The sequence below is a fragment of the Neoarius graeffei genome, chromosome 26 (genome assembly GCF_027579695.1).
Source record: "Neoarius graeffei isolate fNeoGra1 chromosome 26, fNeoGra1.pri, whole genome shotgun sequence".
Lineage (NCBI taxonomy): Eukaryota > Metazoa > Chordata > Actinopteri > Siluriformes > Ariidae > Neoarius > Neoarius graeffei.
In genome coordinates this window covers 453,196-473,201 of record NC_083594.1, presented here as the reverse complement: position 1 = coordinate 473,201, position 20,006 = coordinate 453,196, and the positions used below count along the sequence as shown (strand labels likewise).

The 20,006-nt window shown below is 41.9% G+C and overlaps 1 protein-coding gene across 2 annotated transcripts; it reads left to right on the top strand.

Annotated features, from left to right (window-relative positions):
* Nucleotides 1-2,347: 2,347 nt before the first annotated feature.
* elmo2 (engulfment and cell motility 2) lies at nt 2,348-18,908 on the top strand. 2 transcript variants are annotated; one of them, XM_060911015.1, is made up of 13 exons: nt 2,348-4,396; nt 5,357-5,407; nt 5,677-5,799; nt 6,617-6,736; nt 6,960-7,064; nt 14,995-15,103; nt 15,225-15,361; nt 15,930-16,093; nt 16,416-16,528; nt 16,648-16,755; nt 17,233-17,315; nt 17,444-17,521; nt 17,639-18,908. In XM_060911015.1, exons 1-13 carry the CDS (start codon nt 4,265-4,267, stop codon nt 17,837-17,839), a joined length of 1,524 nt encoding a protein of 507 aa, XP_060766998.1. In that variant the 5' UTR covers nt 2,348-4,264; the 3' UTR covers nt 17,840-18,908. The 2 variants fall into 2 exon arrangements, with proteins under 2 accessions (XP_060766998.1, XP_060766999.1); XM_060911016.1 differs by lacking the exon at nt 2,348-4,396 and adding an exon at nt 4,537-4,599.
* Nucleotides 18,909-20,006: the final 1,098 nt, after the last annotated feature.

Sequence of the window (20,006 nt, the reverse complement as noted above, 5' to 3'; positions counted from 1 at the left end):
CGCTTAAAGTGATTATAAGAGACTGTCGGGTGCTGTTGGAGGGTGTTGTAGCACGGAAGCTAACAAGGCTAGTGCTAGCTTATACGATTTCGACGATGGATTGTTCATGGATCCTGTGGATTACGGTGCCCCTGCTGTACTGGATGATCGATCTATTCCGTTTATCAAGTGGATACAGCCTCCCAGATATACAGCGGATTACATACCCCAGGGACCTGCTCTTGCAGCTGCGGCTGCAATCCGACCAAGTTGTTTTCACAGAGGAGCTACCGGAGGTGATACAACGTAAACACTCGCCTGGACATTTCACGCTACACCGAAAGAAAAAGGTAACACGGAGGGGGAAGAAAAAGGCAGGAGTCAGGGCTAGACTGAAGCGGGGAAAAGTGAAACATCGGACTCTCCCGTCAGTTATTCTCGCTAATGTTCGCTCACTGCGTAACAAAACTGACGAACTGCAAGCAAACATTAACCATTTGTACGAATATCGGACGGCATCAGTCCTCGCATTTACAGAAACATGGTTAAATGAAAATGACAGTACTGATGCCCTGCACATAGATGGCTTTGGTCCCCCCATAAGGTTGGACAGAGACTCTGGACTGACTGGAAAGCATCATGGTGGGGGGGTCTGCATTTACATCAACACACACTGGTGTTCATCTGTGGTGGTCAGGGAAAAACTGTGCAACACCGATATTGAACTGCTGGCTATCTCCCTTCGTCCATTCTACCTTCCACGTGAATTTCCACAAATATTCATTATCCTGGTCTACATCCATCCCAAAGCGAAAGCTTCTGCCGCTATTGAACGTCAAGAACACTATGAACAGGTTAGAATCTGTTTCTCCAGATGCTCCCAAATTTCTAATGGGTGACTTTAACCACTGTTCACTTGACAGAACACTTAAAGGGTTTGACCAGTATATCAACTGTACCACACGACATGGCAAGATACTAGACAAATGCTATGGTTCTATCCCAAATGCATACAGAGCTGTCCCACTCCCCCCCCAGGCTCTGCTGACCATAATAGCATTCTGCTTGCTCCTGCTTACCTTCCTGTAGTCAAAAGGTCAGACAAAATTACTAAGAACATCAAGCAATGGACTCCAGACAGTATTGATAGATTACAGGGCTGCTTTGAAACTACTGACTGGAATTCTCTTCTGACCTCCAGTAACATCGATGAACAGGTAGACACAGTGTCAGAATACATCTCTTTCTGTGTGGACAGTATAATCCCAACCAGAACTATCACAATATTTCCCAACAATAAACCTTGGGTTACGAAAGAACTGAAACAAGTACTGAATAAGAAAAAGAGGATTTTCTTCACTGGCTCAGAGGAGGAAAAGAAAGAGGTTACTCGTGAGGTCAAGCATGCCATTAAAAAAGCCAAGCTGGACTATAAAAACAAAGTGGAGGCCTCTTTTACCCAGGGGAATCTCCGCTCCGCCTGGCAGGGCCTGAAGAACATGGCAGCTGTGAATTGCACAGCATCAAGTCACAAACCCATCCAGGTTGATGGCTGCAGTGTAACATCTCTACCCAACGACCTCAACTCTTTCTTTTCAAGATTCGAAAAAGACAATACGACAGAGCTAAATTCCATCATCTCCTCACTCCAGCCTGGTGACTCTACTATCACCTTCAGCAGGGAAGAGGTGGTGAGAGCCCTCAAGAGAACTAAAATCATCACTGCCACTGGACCCGACAACATCTGTGGGTGAACCCTAAAGCACTGCGCTGAGCAGCTGGGGGAGGTATTCCAGCAGCTTTTCCAGACCTCCATGAACTGCAGCACAGTGCCCCGGAAGTGGAAACAATCCACGATCATCCCCATCCCCAAGAAGGGCCCCACTAAGGTGCTGAATGATCTGAGGCCAGTGGCTCTGACTTCCCTGGTGATGAAGACGATGGAGAGGATTATTAAAAACTACATCACCAGGTCTGTGGAGCCTCTGATGGAGCCACTGCAGTTCGCATACAGGGCTGGCAGGGGAGTGGATGATGCCAAGATATTCATCCTGGAGACCATCCACTCACATCTGGAGACCCCCAACACCATCGCCAGGCTCCTGTTTGCGGACTTCTCATCTGCCTTTAACACCATGCAGCCACACATCCTCGCTGAGAAGTTAATGACCCGCTTTAACTTGGACTACCGGGTTATTATGTGGGTTATTGACTTCCTTACCAACCGGCCACAGAGGGTGTTTGTTAACGGATCCTACTCTGACATCCTCCACACCTCCACTGGCTCCCCACAGGGCTGTGTCCTATCGCCCCTGCTTTACATCCTCTACACCGATGATTGCAGGTCCACTCAGCCAGACTGTCATCTGGTGAAATTTGCGGATGACACAGTCCTGTTCTCTCTGCTTTCCGCCTCTAACCCACACCATGGCTCTGTACTTCAGGACTTCATCTCCTGGTGTGAGGGAGCCGGTCTCCAGTTGAACTCTAATAAGACCAAAGAGTTGATTGTGACATTCTCCATCAAGCAGAGACAACTGGCAGAGGCTCACACGACCACCATCCGGGGGGAGCCGGTGGAGCTGGTGGAGGAATACAAGTATTTGGGCACAATATTCAACAGTCTTCTGAGGTTTTCCTCCAACACTGAGGAGATCCTCAAGAAGTGCCACCAGAGACAATATTTGCTGAGGAAGCTGAGATCATTTGGAGTGAATAAAGACATCCTCCTGACTTTCTACCACTCTTTCATTGAGAGTGTATTAACATTTTCATTCATCTCATGGTTTCACTCCATCAGCCTACAAGACCGGTCAAGACTACTCACTATCACCAAAGTCTGTTCCAAAATCATTGGACTCCCTGTTCGAGCTCTGTCTGCTTTTTGTGACGAGCAAACCATCCGCACCGCCCACAGGATCCTACATGACCCCTCACACACACTACACTCAGTGTTGGAGTGGCTTCCATCAGGATGCAGGCTGCGCTGTCCACGCTGCAGGACACAAAGGAGGAGGTCCACCTTTGTTCCCACAGCGGTCCGACTCCTGAACACTGACCCTTCCCTGTCCCAACATCATTGTCCAGCCCCTCGTCAGACTGAATGTACACAGAACTGACAGCTGTAGAGTATTCTAATTTGTGTTTTTATGTTTTTATGTTGTCTGATGTTCGACTGCCCTAATGCTGCTCTTGATGCTCTTTTAATTGCCCTGCGGGGACAAAGTGTTTTGAATTGAATTGAATTGAATTGAATTGAACTGTCTGACTGTTTGCTGTAACTACAGTACTGATGCTGAACTTTGTTTCAACTGTAAACACACACACAGTGCAATGTCGTTCAAGGTCAATATTAAACACATAAATATGACACAATTATTTAATAATATCATCCCTTTAAAGTCCACTAAAAGGTTGTTTGTCCTCATGGAGGACATCAGAGGAGATGTGTCCTATTGCTTATCAGGAGGAGAGAATTTGTGTGTGTGTCAGTGTCAAAGGCAGTGTTCTATATGCTGGTGAAAACTCCATCTCAAACACTTCTACTCCAGAAATATCTGGCAACCTCAGAGGCTGAACTCCATTCAGATGAAATTAATAATGTGAATGTGGAGCTCAGAGCGTCCTCTCCAGCAGCTGCACCACCGACTCTGAACACCAGGAACTTTCCCACAGAAATACTGACATACCCTTTGAATACGGCACTTTGTGTGTGTAAAAGGACAACTGTTATAGTAAGAACACTCAGTGTCAGCTGTCCATCGCTCGTGATGATGAAGCGCTTTGCACAGTAAAGTAACACAAACAATGTGATGCCTCCATCATGTCGTCTCTCTGGATCTCCAGACCTGATACTAAGTAGTGCACAAAAGTGCCACTGATCTGACGGGGATGGAAGTTGCCCCACAATGACCACTGACTTGCCGAGTGATGCCACCCATTGGCCATTTGAGTGGCTCTTCTGCGTACCATCTGGTGGTGTGCCATTGACCCAGTTGGGTTCATCTGCTATACTGCACCGAAAAGTGCCCTGCTGCCAGCGCCTTATTGGTGATGTACTATTTAACCTGTAGCTGGAACCCAGGCAGGTGCTACCACTCCAGGTCAGAGCGGACCTGGGAGCAATGGTAATTAAGGGGTAACTCCACTTTCCCCCAATGCTCAAGTCCTCCTGGACCTGATGCTCACCACCAGTTGCAGTTTAAAGTCATACCCAGGGCTACTAGTAAGAACACTGTGTAGTGAGGAACTGTGGTGTTTGGGATACAGCTGTGGTGATTATTAGATGATGAGAGCAGCTGAAGAGCGAGATACTTCTAACTGTCTCTCTGATATCAGGTCCAATCAGGAGATTCAGACGTATGCTATTGCCCTGATCAACGCCTTGTTCCTTAAAGCACCAGAGGATAGACGCCAGGTACACACACACACACACACACACACACACACACACACACACACACACACACACACACACCATGTCATCCCTCCATCTCTGTTTCCTATCCTGTTATTTCTCTTCCTTCATCTTTTAATTCTCCATCAATTTTCATCCCTTTATCTCTCTTCCTCATCCCTCTATCATCAAAATGGAGTCATTCTGGAACTTCATGTTCTTCTGTGAGTACTCATCATCACCACCATCACCCAATCGCCATGATCACCATCAACATCATCACCCCACCATCATCACACCATCATCCCATCGCCATGATCACCATCACCCCATCATCACCTTCACCATCATCACACCATCACCCCGTCATCACAATCATCACCCTATCACCATCGTCGTCATCACACCATCAACACCATCATCCCATCACCATGATCACCATCACCCAGTCATCATCGTCATCATCCTCACCCCATCGTCATCACCCCATCACTATCGTCATCACCCCATTGTCATCACAGTTTCACTTTGCAGTGTGTGATGTTATTATTTCCGTGTGTGGATGATTTTTGTGTTTATTTGTAGGATTTACAATATCAGTTTTAGTGGTTGGCTGGTTTTTTTGTTTATTAAAAAATACAGAAATCAATAAGACAAATATCATACAAATATTAACATACGGTCACTGTCAACTACACAACAGTTTTGCACGCGCACACACACACACACAGAGTCTAAAACTAAAGGTAAATTCTAATCAATCTACAAAACATTTTATTTTATATATTTTTTATTTAAATTAATTAATTGACTCTTATCTTCATCTCCATTTACTGCACACTGAAAACATCTTCATCCATATCACCCTGAGGACAAGATATTGTATAGTGGTAATAATTGTGTGTGTGTGTGTGTGTGTGTGTGTGTGTGTGTGTGTGTGTGTGTGTGTGTGTGTGTGTGTTTTTGTGCACACGTGTGCAGGAAATGGCCAGCACTTTGATACAGAAGCATTTGCGCTCCATCATCCTCAATGTAAGTGTTTTTAATTAACTCTTAACACTCACACTAACAAACTTTACTCAAGTGACCAAGGGGACTTAACCAAGGAGACGACATGGTAGTGAAAGTAAGTCTAGGTGTGTACGGATTATTTGGACTGTATAAGGAATCGATCCTGCGGTGTTGCAGTGGATAAAGAGCGGATCGTTCACTAAGCCCTTGGTGTTCCAAATTTAAACATCTTTATTTACACTTAGATTTTTTTAAATTAATATATCGTGTATTTCCAATCTTCTCTGCAGCACGTAATTCGGGGGAATCGGCCGATTAAAGCTGAGATGGCCCACCAGCTGTACGTGCTGCAGGTTCTGACCTTTAACCTTTTGGAGGAGCGAATGATGACCAAAATGGACCCAAATGATCAGGTGTTTATTATCTCATCTCATTATCTGTAGCCGCTTTATCCTGTTCTACAGGGTCGCAGGCGAGCTGGATCCTATCCCAGCTGACTACGGGCGAAAGGCGGGGTTCACCCTGGACAAGTCGCCAGGTCATCACAGGGCTGACACATAGACACAGACAACCATTCACACTCACATTCACACCTACGCTCAATTTAGAGTCACCAGTTAACCTAACCTGCATGTCTTTGGACTGTGGGGGAAACCGGAGCACCCGGAGGAAACCCACGCGGACACGGGGAGAACATGCAAACTCCGCACAGAAAGGCCCTCGCCAGCCACGGGGCTCGAACCCGGACCTTCTTGCTGTGAGGCGACAGCGCTAACCACTACACCACCGTGCTGCCGGTGTTTATTATTATTATTATTATTATTATTATTATTATTTACATTCAAATTTAAATCAGTCAATATTTCAGACTGTAGGAGGCACTGGAGAGACACTTCTGAGTTAAATTGTAGCATTAATAATAATTAACACTCATTTATAGGGGTGTTTTTATTTATTTATAGAATATGTCTTTATTCATTTTATTTATAAAAAGCTTTATTTATAACAGATATATCCTGTAGTGTTGGTTGTTATTATTATTATTATTATTATTATTATTATTATTATCCAGGAAGTAAAAAAGTAATTGAAATAAATTCAAGAGACACGCTGTGCATAAACTCTATACAATATTCACCACATTGTTCTGCTTGATACTTTTAAATATTGGCACCCCTCTGCATTTCATTTGAGAACAGGGTACCTGAATTTGTGTGCGTGTGTTTTCAGGCTCAGAGAGACGCCCTGTTTGAGTTGCGCAGGTTGGCGTTTGATGGTGAGAGTGACCCGACAGGCACTGAGAAGAGAAAAGCTCTTTACACTAAAGACTACAAACTGCTCGGCTTTACTGTGAGTCTCTCTCGTGCACACACACACACACACACACACACACACACACACACACACACACACACACATATATATAATTTCAATTCATTCAATATGTCCATCTCTGCTCATTTTTATTTTATTTGTATTAGATGATAGCATGCAATGACTCCAAAGAAAGAAAGAAAGAAAGAAGAGAGACAGTGTGCTGATGTGTGACGGTGTGCTGATGTGTGTGTTACAGAACGGTGTAAACCCTGCACTGGATTTCACTCAGACTCCTCCAGGACTGCTGGCTCTCGATAACATGCTCTATCTCGCTAAAGTCCACCCTGATACCTACACACGGGTAACACACACACACACACACACACACACACACACACAAAACTACACTACACTCTCATGCCTGTGTTTTACTGTGTGTTAAAACTGGGTTTATGATGTTAATATTACACACAGTTATTATCTGCAGTGCGTGTGTGTGTGTGTGTGTGTGTGTGTGTGTCTGTACATTTAGTGATTATACATTTCTAGGACCTGCAAGGCCAGTTCTTTGCTTTTTTACTGTACCCTTGGGACATGACATCCTGATGTTTCATCTCGATGTAAAACAACTGAGAACATGGCACCTTCTGTTTGAACCCACACATTTTTCAAGTGATCAGAAATATTGGAACATGTGCCTGCTGGGTGTGCCCTGTTAGACTGACTGATTAAATAGCTTATAGCTCTGAAAGTCTGCTCTTGGTTTGAGTCCTGGGCTTCACCTATGAAAACAGATGCAGTTGTTAAAAAGGAAAAACCAACATGAAGACCAGAGAGCTGTCTGTGGGAGAAAAGAGAGACATTTTGAAGCTGAGAAAAGAGGAACAACTGATCAGAGCTGTTGAACAAGCACTGGACATTACCAACACAACAATAAGGATTGTCCTGAAAAAGAAATAAACCACTGGTGTGCTAAGTCAGCCAGTGAAACAACAGCAGCTGATGAAGAAAACCCCAAAACAACAGTCAGTGACATCACCACCAACCTCCACAGGGCAGGAGTGAAGGTACCACAATCCTCCCTGAGTGGAAGACTCTGAAAGCAGAAATATAGAAGCCATATCATAGGATACACACCACTCCTCAGCAGTAAGAATCAGAAGGCCTGATTGGAATCCATGGAGAAATACAGAGATGGTCCAGGAAGGTTCTGGAACCAAGATGAACAAGGTCAAAGTGTGGAGATGGAAAGGATCTGCTCGGTGGAGGTCATGTCATGGCATGGGCTTCATGGCTGCCTCTGGAACAGACTCCCTGATCTTTACTGATGATGGAATTCATGATGGTATCAACAGAATGAATTCAGAAGTTTACAGAAACGTTCTGTCTAATAATTTACACAGAAACGCATCCAGTCTAACTGGGAAGAGCTTCATCATACAGCAAGACGACCCAAAACACACTGCAGCACAACACAGGACTTTTTTTTTTTTTTAACATTTTATTTATGAGAGTTTTATCATTAAACACACAATATCAGAATGAAGGGTATCTTTCAGGATATAACACCTGTGCTGACACCAAACAAGACAATCAAAAAACAGACAAAAACAAAGCATGATAAACAAACAAACAAAAAAAAAAAAAAGTGCATCCAAATACATTCATATAGGACAGATCAAGATTCAATAAAGTCAAAGTTCTAGGCCTGGTAACATATTGACAGTTTACAAACGGGTCCAAGGTTTTGTAGAATGTCTGAAGGGAACCATTAAGTGTGCATCTGATTTTCTCAAGTTTTATATTCTGCATCATATCTCTGATCCAGTGGCTGTGTGTTGGAGGAGTTGCATCTTTCCATTTAAATAGAATTAATCGTCTCGCCAATAAGGAGGAAAACGCAACCACCTTCTGCAGGCAAGCCAGGAAACTACAATGTTCTGAGTCGGGAATTATACCAAAAATAGCAACTAAAGGGGAGGGCTGAATATCATATCCATGTGTCTGAGACACGGTATCAAAAAAGGATAACCAAAAGGGAGCAAGCTTTGAGCATGACCAGAACATATGGTAGATGGTTGCTGTGGTCTGTTTACATTTGTCACAGATAGGACTTAAAATTTGGGAATATTCTTGCAAGTTTAGCCTTGGAAAAATGTAGCTGATGTAACACTTTAAACTGTATTAAGGCATGCCTTGAACATATAGAGGATGAATGAACCCTGGCGAGGGCCATATCCCGGTCCTCATCAGAGAGTGTGACCCCCATATCGTTTTCCCATTGTTCTCGGATATGTGAAATAGAAGGACTATGTCTAGCCATAATGTGAGTGTAAATCATTGAAAAACTACCCTTAGTAATAAAATTAACTTTCATTAGAGAATCCAAACATGTTAAGGGGGGAATACCTGGAAAGATAGCAAATTTTTTACATACAAAATCCCTGACTTGTAAATAACGGAAAAAGTGAGTGTTGTTCAGTTGAAATTTCTGAGACAGTTGTTCAAAGCTGGCAAATACATTGTCAACATACAAATCTCCAGTGCAATGTATACCCTTATGCCATGTCTGGAAGTCCTTATCTAACAAAGATGGCTGAAAAAGGTGATTATTCACTATAGGTGAATGTATGGAGATCTGTTGAATACCCAAACATTTCTTAAATTGTCTCAGAATACGTAGAGACTGGGTCACAATTATGTTCCCTTTGATGTTCTTCACTATTGATGGCAGAGATGAACAGAGTAGAGCAGGAAGTGAATGTGGGTTGCTCGTGGCCAGTTCAATCTGAAGCCAAGCTGGGGTAGCGCCATTCCAATCCTTTAACCATAGTGAGATGGCGTTAAGATTTGCTGCCCAGTAATATGAGCGGAGGTGTGGAAGGGAGAGCCCACCTACAGTTTTTGGTCTTTCCATAAATTCTTTTCTAATGCTTACAGATTTATTATTCCAAATAAAGGCAGATATCATCTGGTTGAATATCTTAAAAAATGATTGTGGTATAAACACAGGTATAGCTTGGAACAAATACAGATATTTAGGCACTATGTTCATCTTTACAGAATTCACTCTCCCAATAAGGGATAATGGTAAAGTAGACCATCGCTTAATATCTTTTTTTAGACTGTTGTAGGAGCGGAGTAAAATTACTCTTAAATAAATTATAAAAGGATTTGGTGACCTTGACCCCCAAATATGTAAATGAGTCTAATGAAAGTTTAAATGGCAGATTGGGACCTTACTTAGCACGTGTGTTGATAGGAAAATACTCACTTTTATCATAGTTGAGTTTGTACCCTGATATGTTCCTAAAGTCTTCCAGAACACAAAGAACTTCTGGTATGGTAGAAGTGGGGTTGGTTATATATAATAATAGATCATCTGCGTAAAGTGAGACAGTGTGTGTTAAACTGCCGCGTGTTATACCTTGGATATTAACATTACTTCTTAGAGCAATAGAAAGCGGCTCTATGGATAAAACAAAAAGCAATGGACTAAGTGGGTCTCCCTGTTTCTCTGAAGAGAAAAATCAGAGGAGATAGAGTTGGTACGGACTGAAGCAGTTGGGTCAGTATAGATTAGTTTGATTTAATAAATTTAGGTCCAAATCCGAATTGATTCAGGGTATGGAAAAGGTGTTCCCACCCGACCCTATCAAATGCCTTCTCCGCATCGAGTGATATGACTGATTCTGGAGATGAGGTGTCAGACTTTGTATAAATTATGTTAAACAGCCGTCTCAAATTAAAATAAGACTGCCTGCCCTGAACAAATCCAGTCTGGTCATCAGAAATAATATAGGGAAGGACTCGCTCAAGGTGAAGTTCAAGAGCTTTTGAAAAAACTTTACCATCACAGTTTGTCAGACTGATTGGTCTATAGGATGAAGCGTCAAGTGGGTCTTTATTTTTCTTTAACAGCAGTGTAATAGATGCCTGTCGAAGTGTGGGTGGGAGAATATTATTTTCCAATGCTTCTTTATAAACTGACAGAAGAATAGGGGCCAGTTGATCTTTAAATTTTTTATAAAATTCAGTGGGAAACCCATCTGGGCCTGGGGCTTTCCCACTCTGAAGGCCCATTATTGAACAGGTGAGTTCCTCTATTGTAAGAGGTTGTTCTAAATCCCTCTTGATACCAGAGGCAATTGTAGGCATTCTGAATTTAGAAAAAAAAAAAAAAGTCAAATTGGTGTTGGTCTGGTTTCACATCCGAAGAATATAGCTTGGAGTAGAACTCTTTAAAATGATTATTAATATTTTGATGAGCTTCACTTAATGAGCCATCAGATAATCTAATCTGTGGAATGACGTGAGAAGCAGTTTTTGACGAAGTTGACTGGCCAGTAATTTGGAGGGTTTATCCCCCTCTTCATAAAATCGACTGCAAGACTTTAAGATTAGCCTCTCCGCCTGGGAAGTGGCTAAGAGATCAGCTTCAGCCTGTAACCCTATTCTCTGTTTAACCAAATCAGAGGTTGGAGATAAGGATAAGAGACTATCTTCCAGCTTTGATCCTGGAAGACACATCCTCAGCCTTGTTACGGTGGACTTTCCTAGCATGTGTACTATAAGCGATTGTCTGCCCTCTAAGATAAGACTTGAGAGCTTCCCATAAAGTTGAAAAAGCCATGCCATCGGTTGCATTCATCTCCACATAAAAATCTATATGCATTGAAATAAACTGCACAAAGTCAGAGTCAGCAAGCAGAAGGGGATCAAGCCGCCATGTCCGTTTTGTTTTCTGAGTTGGAAGTTTTAAAGACATACCTACAGGAGCATGGTCGGAGATCATAATCGAATTGTATGTACAGTGTGTTATCACATTTAGCAGGAAAGGATCAACCAGAAAGAAATCTATTCTAGAAAATGAGTTGTGAACGTTAAAGAAGAAAGAATATTCTCTCTTAGTGGGATTTTTAAACCTCCATGGGTCTATCAGTTTGTGTAAATCCTTAAATGCTTGTATTATCTGCGCTGACTTAGCTTTGATACAGAGTGAGAAGAACGATCCAAAACCGAGTCCAACACCAGATTATAATTACCAGCTAGAATCAGATGATGACTATCCAGATTAGGAATAGAATGTAACATCCTTTTAAAAAAAAAACATCATCATCAAAGTTGGGGGCATAAATATTGTCAAGTACTACTTGAAGTTGAAAAAGTTGCCCCACAACCATTACATATCTGCCATTTGGATCAGAGATTATATTCAATGCATTAAATTGAACATTTTTATGAATAAGAATAGCCGTTCCTCTATTTTTATAATCAAATTTAGAATGGAACAGCTGCCCTACCCAGTCTTTATGAATCCTACAGTGGTCTCTATTACGGAGGTGGGTTTCCTGTAACATTGCAATGCCGACTCCCAGATGTTGTAAGTGAGAGAGGACCTTTTTTCTCTTAACACCATGATTAAGACCCTTTACATTCCAACTTGTAATATTTACAGACATATTAGCTATATGAACCAAATATATCAAATATAATAGTGCCTATCCTATCTAGACAATAAAAAGTAGGCCTATTGCTGGATGCACAAAACAAATAAAAGACAGACAGTACGTTTAACATATAGTAAACCCAATGCCTTGAAATGGCAACCCCCCCTAAACATGTTGAACATTCGCAAATTCTCATTTGCACCTTTCCTGCTCATGAACAAGTGGGTATTTTTAAACATTGAGAACCTCAATACTAAGTAGGATTATTGTCTGATAAACTTAACAATTTATGCTATAGTCTACTGTACAGAGACAGTGGTGGCGACTGTGGGAGAACAGAGAGAATAGGCTAGGCAATTGTCCATGAACTGTTCAATGTTAGCCGCAGTAATAGTGGTAATAGATGATAGAACAGGACAGCGAAACCGCCGACAATGTCTGTTTCTTGCCTATACCAAAACTGAGCTTGAAGTAGTCACATTGAGTCAGACCCGTCAGTTTAGTCATCTTCAGCACGTGGAGAGGAATGGGCAGTGACGTCAGAAACATTACTGCTGATGTACGCGAATGCCTCCGCTGGATCTGTGAACTTCATGCGTGTCTTGCCGTGGCTAAAGTGTAGTGTGGCTGGATAGTACATACCAAACTTGACCTGAGCGGCATGGAGCTTCTGTTTGCATTCAGAGAAAGCGGCATGTCGTTTGTTGACATCAAAGCTGAAGTCAGGAAAAACGTGAATTCTTGATCCGTTGTAGGTAAGCGTGCCCTTCTCTCTTGCAAGGTGCAGGATCTGTTCTTTGGCCTGAAAATGATGTAGCTTTACTACGAATGGCCGTGGTTTGTCGCCCTCTCCAGGTTTCGGGGATAGACTTCTATGAGCTCTATCCACCTTTTGGCAGTTTAGGGAAGTTATTTCCACCAAACAACTCGAAAAGCAGATTAGCGATGAACTCCGTTGGCCACAGCCCCTCTGTGTTTTCTTTTATCCCCACAATGCGGACGTTCTGCCATCCTGTGTAGTTTTCCAAATATGTCACCACCTCTTTCAACGTAGCATTTTCCTTAGCTAGGGAGGCCTGAGATTGCTCCACATCATTTCAATCTTTTATCAAGTTCATTCAGTCCATCCTCTACGTCTGTAATTCTTTGGCCAAATGCGTTAAAGTGGCATTCCACCATTGGATGTATTCTTTGGCATAAAATACGACAACATATATAAAAGGTATCACTAGATAGAGAAATATTTTAGCTTCAAAATGATATATCAAACATAATTTTTTGACAACGACAAGTATATTAATTTTGCGACCAAAGTCACCTACACTTTTAATTTCCGCGCGGTAGTGAAACGTGATGTCATCGGCAGGTTCCCCTTCTTGTGTACCACGTGACGTATCCTGCCTCTCGGATTTGTCCTACCAAGCCTACTGCGCATGCACGAAATCCAGGAGGGTAGGAAAATTCAACAGTAGTTTTGTCCTACCAATCAGCTGGGCTGATAGAAAATCGGTGAGTATTTCACGCATTTGCCGATTTTTATGTTTTGTGCATATTGGTCGAGTCTTTGGCCGAGTCAAATAATTTGTAATGACTTGTTGTGAATAATAAAACGGTCTGCATGAGAACTTGCTAATTGTAACGGCGTCATGTGTTCTGCTCATGCGCAGTAGGCTTCACGCATGCGCAGTAGGCTTGGTAGGACAAATCCAAGAGGTGGGATAACTTTACAGAACACCGACACGTGGTACACAAGAAGGGGAACCTGCCGATGACATCACGTTTCACTACCGCGCGGAAATTAAAAGGGTAGGTGACTTTGGTCGCAAAATTAATATACTTCTCATTGTCAAAAAATTATGTTTGATATATCATTTTGAAGCTAAAAGATTTCTCTATCTAGTGATACCGTTTATATATGTTGTCGTATTTTATGCCAAAGAATACATCCAATGGTGGAATGCCACTTTAAGTGTCGAGTACAAAGAAGCAATAGACGCCCGATTTTCCTTTCTAAAAGAGTCGATTGAGTCTTGTATAGCACCAGCTGACTTAGCTAGCGCTTCCATGCCTTTGGCATTAGCATCCACTTCGGTCACAGAATGTGAAGTAGTGTTTCTCGACGTCCTACCGTCTTTGGCCTCTTTAGAAGTCCTATGTGACATCGTAGAAGTGTTGATAATTCACTTAACATGCGATTTATCAGAGTCCAGGTATAATGAGGTTCTCAAAATATGACTTTTTAAAAGGATTTTGCAGGAGCTGTGGTTGAAGCGTCTACTCCCTTGACATGCTCAAGAGCGCCCCCACATCACAGGACTTTATCAGGAGAAACAGTGGAAGGTTCCAGACTGGACAAAGTCCATCAGCAGACCTGAACCCACCTGAGCAGCGTTTCACCTCCTGAAAAGGAGACTGAAGGGAGAAACTCCCAGAACACACAACTACTGAGAGAAGCTGCGCTACATGACTGGAAAAGAGGAACACAGGAGGAACACAACAGTGTGGTGATGTCACGGAGTCACCGGCGTGATGTGGTTACTACAAACAAGAGACATGCAGCTGAATCTCAAGTGTTATTTACTTTACTTTAAGATGATCTGTTGTTAAATACATCTCGATTTAAATATCAGGGATCGCAATCTGAAATCCTGATCCATCATCTTGTTCATCTTCTGCTCGCAAACCCAAACATCAATTTATTTCAAAAACAAAAGAATTGGCCTTGTGTTCCAATACTGTCAGAGGAGACTGTGTAAGTGTTTTACATCTGTGTATTGTGTGTGTGTGTGTGTGTGTGTGTGTGTGTGTGTGTGTGTGTGTGTGTGTGTGTGTGTGTGTCAGATCGTTCTGGAGAACAGCAGTCGTGAGGATAAACACGAGTGCCCATTTGGTCGGTGTGTGATTGAGTTGACGAGAATGTTGTGTGAAATACTGCAGGTTGGAGAACTACGTATGTAACACACACACACACACAATATACACACAAATAACTTTTATAAATACACACCAAGATAAAGTAAATGAAAAAGTAAATATTGTGTGTGTGTGTGTGTGTGTGTGTGTGTGTGTAGCAAACGAGGGCTGTAATGATTATCACCCGATGTTCTTCACTCATGATCGAGCGTGGGAGGAGTTTTTCTGTGTCTGCATCCAACTGCTGAATAAAACGTGGAAGGAGATGAGAGCCACAACCGAGGACTTCAACAAGGTGTGTGTGTGTACATTCATGTATTCATGTTCATTTTGATGTTCCTTGTAGGGGTTGCTATGGCAACAGGATGAGAAGGTCAGTCCAGATGTCTCTATCCATGACCACAGACTCTGGCTCTTAGTCCCATCACTCTGAGTGTTTCCATCATTCCCGATGTAAGCTCGGAATTCCCCCAGGAGCGCTGTGCAGTCACTTAGAGGTTCCTCTCCTACACCTCCTCCAGGAACTCCCAACTCATATTTGGTTTTTACTCACAAACAGCAGTCAGATTTGTTCTTCCTGAGACTCGAGCTCTCACTGAGGTAACCAGGTGCTTGCCTGCAGATTCCGCCCCCAGCCCTGGCTCTTGGTACCCCTGACCTGGGCAGGGTACACGGAGTCTTTCTTGTACTTTTCATGGGGGTGTTATGGGTGTCTCTCTGATCTCCCCCTCAGATCTGTTCACTGAGGCTGGTTCTACTGACAGCGTTAATCATCCAGAGACACTCCGGGGGGTGGGTGTGGTCATGTGTATATAAATATGTATATATTAAAATAAATGGTGTGTGTGTGTACGTGCGCTCAGGTGATGCAGGTGGTCCGGGAGCAGATTGTGCGTGTGTTGGCGATGAAGCCGCTGACTCTGGATCAGCTGAAGGTGAAGCTGTACAGTTTGAGCTACTCAGAGATCCTGAGACTGAGACACTCTGAGAGGGTGAACCAGGACGACTTCCACTCTGCACCCATCATGTGAGCTCCTCGTACACACCACAGAACCACACCCCCTCTGCAACCACGCCCCCTGTATAACAACTGCCTGTATAACCACACCCCCACCATAACCACTTACTTTCTGCTCCAGTCACGTGAAACTTTTATTTACACACACACACACACACACACACACACACACACACACACACACACCACTCACAAACTGTTTTATACAAAAAAAATCAGTAAAGGATACAAAAATGGTTTCCTGTTTATTTTTTAAGTTAAAGTTGACTTGAGGTGTGTGTGTGTGTGTGTGTGTGTGTGTGTGTGTGTGTGTGTGTGTGTGTGTTTACAGTGAGCTGCGTGAAAGGATTCAGCCGGAGATTTTGGAGCTGATTAAACAGCAGAGGCTGAACCGGCTGTGTGAGGGAAGCTGCTTCAGGAAACTCGCACACCGACGCAGACAAGGTTGATGTTTCACTTTTATTAGTGATCGTGCTGTAGGTTATAGAATATATAAGTTAAATATGTTATACATTTAATCAGTATTTTTAAAATAAATCAATTCTAACTCTTTGTTTTTTCAGAGAAGTTTTGGTTTTGTCGTTTATCTCTGAACCATAAAATTCTACATTACGGAGATCTGGACGAGTCTCCGCAGGGGGAAGTGCCTTTTGAAATGCTCACTGATAAGAGTGAGAGAAAAACACACACACACTTCACATTCTGTTTTCAATCACTTCAGGAATAAATACATTTTTATCTTTTAGGTAGTGTCACTCGCATTACCTTGGTGCTAATGTAAATCTGTAAAGCCCATAGCTACACCTGCTAAAATTAACATCTGAGCAAAATCTCTTGAGAGTCACTGCAAAATTACACCACCACCACGAAAACATCACACAAACTAATATCACCACAAAACAAATAAAATTTACTACAAAATAAACCAAATATCCCAAAACACACAGCAAATTTACCACAAAAGAATCCACATTTACCAAAACACAAAAATTACTACAAAACAAAACCCAACAAGGAAATAACATTTAGACACAACAGCAGTTTGAGCAGATAATCTCATTTCATCAGGAAAATAATAATCCTGGAGTTTATTTGATTGATTTTCAGTTACTTTTTTTAAAAACACATTTTTTTCCCTCCTTGTTCAGTTCCAGTGTGTGACATTAAATCAGTGGTGACGGGAAAAGACTGTCCACACATGAAGGAGAAAAGTGCACTCAAACAGAACAAGGTACACACACACACACACACACACACACACACACACAATGCAGAAACCTAAGATAAGAAGGATTAAGGTATTAAAGAATATTAAAAAAATATATAACATTGATAATTAAATTAATTGTGTGTGTGTAGGATGTTTTAGAGTTAGCCTTCTCCATTCTGTATGATCCTGATGAGGCTCTGAACTTCGTGGCTCCAAGTAAATACGAGGTTCGTTTATCTCCAATTATTTTATAATTATTTTATTTTATTATTTCTGATGATCACTGGCCAGGAAACACCTGATACATGTCTATATTACACGTGTGTGTGTGTGTGTGTGTGTAGTACTGTATATGGATGGACGGACTCAGTGTGTTAATGGGGAAGGAGATGTGCAGTGATTTGACCCGCAGTGACCTCGATACTCTCATTAGCATGGAGATGAAGCTCCGCCTCCTGGACCTGGAGAATATTAGCATACCTGAGGCTCCACCCCCTATTCCCAAAGAGCCCAGCACCTACAACTTCACCTACAACTACGGCTGAGTGTGTGTGTGTGTTTGTGCATCATGGCCTTTTATTAGCTGGTATAAAAGTCTTGTTTTCGCGCTGCTGCTTTTTCTGATCAAATTTTTATGTTAGCATCACCTGCATAAGAATATTATGGGATGTTTCCGGTGTTTGGTTTTTCTGTATTGGCTTTTCATTGGCTGATTGTCAGTTTTATACTTTTTACTGCAATATTTAACACACACACACACACACACACACACACACACACACACACACACACCATAATGAAAATGTAAAAGTGTCCCATTCCTGAGTAGGGTGCCTAGATCGACAACATTTTTTAGGAACCATCTTCTAAGGGCCCTTATTTTTGAGACAACAATCCCATAATTCTTTTCACCTGAACAGAGTGAATATGAGGGTTTGTTATAAATGTCTCATAAATTACAGGACTGAATAATAAAACTATAGAAATATAAATGAAATATAAAAAAATTCTCCCAGGCCAAGATCACGAGATGGAAATGTAAATCTTCTCCAGCACTGATGTTCTTTACAAATTATTTAAAACATGTTATGTTTCAGTCTAATCTGTCAATATGAACAATAGTAAATCAGATTAAAGTGATTAAAACAAAAGTGAATCAGATTTAAAATGACAAAGATTGTGTCTTTATATCAGCTATAACTTTGGCTAATAAAATAATATAATAATAAATGTAAAAAAAATCAGTATGTTGTGTAAAACAACAAAATGGAATTAATATTAGATGTTGATATAAATTGATGTTTGTTTATTTAATGATTTCTACATTGCAGTAATTAGTTTTCGTGATTATTCTACAGTAACATAAAAGCTGCAGTATTAGCTCTGCCCACCAGGGGGCGTGGCCCACAGCCTGAAACCACTGCTGTAGAGGCTCAAGATTCAGATTAGAGATTTATATATTTTTGTAAATAATGTGATGTCTGTGGGAAAAGGAAAGAAGTTTACTAATAAACTAATCAAATGTGTTAGAGACATGAATTAATTCTGATTTTGTTTTGAAATGTGTTTGTTTCTCTACAACTTTACATGTTTATTTGACTTAACATGAGTTTTATGAAAATTAATAATTTACAGAATTAAGAATCTATATGATAATTTTCCTTAATTTAATAATGTTATTGTTTGCACGCTGACGCGAGAGTAACTATTCATATATAATAACACTGTGTGACAGTTTTGTGTGAATAAATGCTAATTAAACACACATTCAAATTTAATGTACTGTTTCTCAATCCTCCTGCTGGGAAGCATGTGTTAGGTTCACCTGGGATTGAATCTGGGTCTCTGATGTAATAGGCACAAGCACTACCACTGTGCCACAAGGTGGTGTTATAATACCCAGCTACCGAGACAGAGATGAGGTTATTCAGATCAACAGTTTTTTGTTTGTTTGTTTTTTTAACTTGATTAGCAGGGCAGGAATATCCAAACAACAAGGAGACAATAAATCAGAAGTACAATCCAGGCAAAGGGTCAGTAGCCCGTGTCAGTCAGAATCAGCATGCAATTCAAAGGGGCAGGCAAAAACAAAGTCCATGAGGCAGGCAAGGGTCAACGACAGGAAAAACAAACAAGAAAAACCGCTGAACATAAACTCGGGAACAGGCTTAGTCACTGGGTTTGCACAGCATGTCAACTCAAGGCTGAGCAAAGAACTCAAGAAAACGGGGGGCTTAAATAGGCACGTTAACCAGGTTCAGGTGAATCCAATACAGAGGTAATGAGACCAAACAAAGATATTGGGGACCCCACATGGTCAGAAAAGGAATAGTAGTCACAAAGTCATGACAGGACCCCCTCCCTATGAACATCTCCTGATGTTTCTTCTGGGGCAATCAGGATATCTCTGGTGGAAGTCCTTCATGAGATCTGGGTCCAGAATGTCTCGGGCTGGGACCCAGGACCACTCCTCTGGAGCCAAACCCCTCCCAGTCCAACAGATATTGCAAGCTTCCACGCACACGATGGGAATCCAGGAGATGATCAACTGTGTAAACTGGCTCATCATCAATGATTCTAGGGGGTGGTGGGGGTCTGGTTGTAGGAGCCAGTGGGCTGGTGATAACAGGTCATAGACAGGAAATGTGGAAGGTGGGATTAATATGCATGGCCTGGAGAAGTTGAAGACAATAGGAGACTGGATTAATCCTC

Coding starts and splice junctions, on each gene's coding strand:
- elmo2 (XM_060911015.1), top strand. CDS start 4,265: ATGATGAGAGCAGCTGAAGAGCGAGATACTTCTAACTGTCTCTCTGAT. Junction 6,737..6,959: donor ACAAACTGCTCGGCTTTACT/GTGAGTCTCTCT, acceptor TGTGTGTTACAG/AACGGTGTAAACCCTGCACT. Junction 15,104..15,224: donor ACTGCAGGTTGGAGAACTAC/GTATGTAACACA, acceptor GTGTGTGTGTAG/CAAACGAGGGCTGTAATGAT.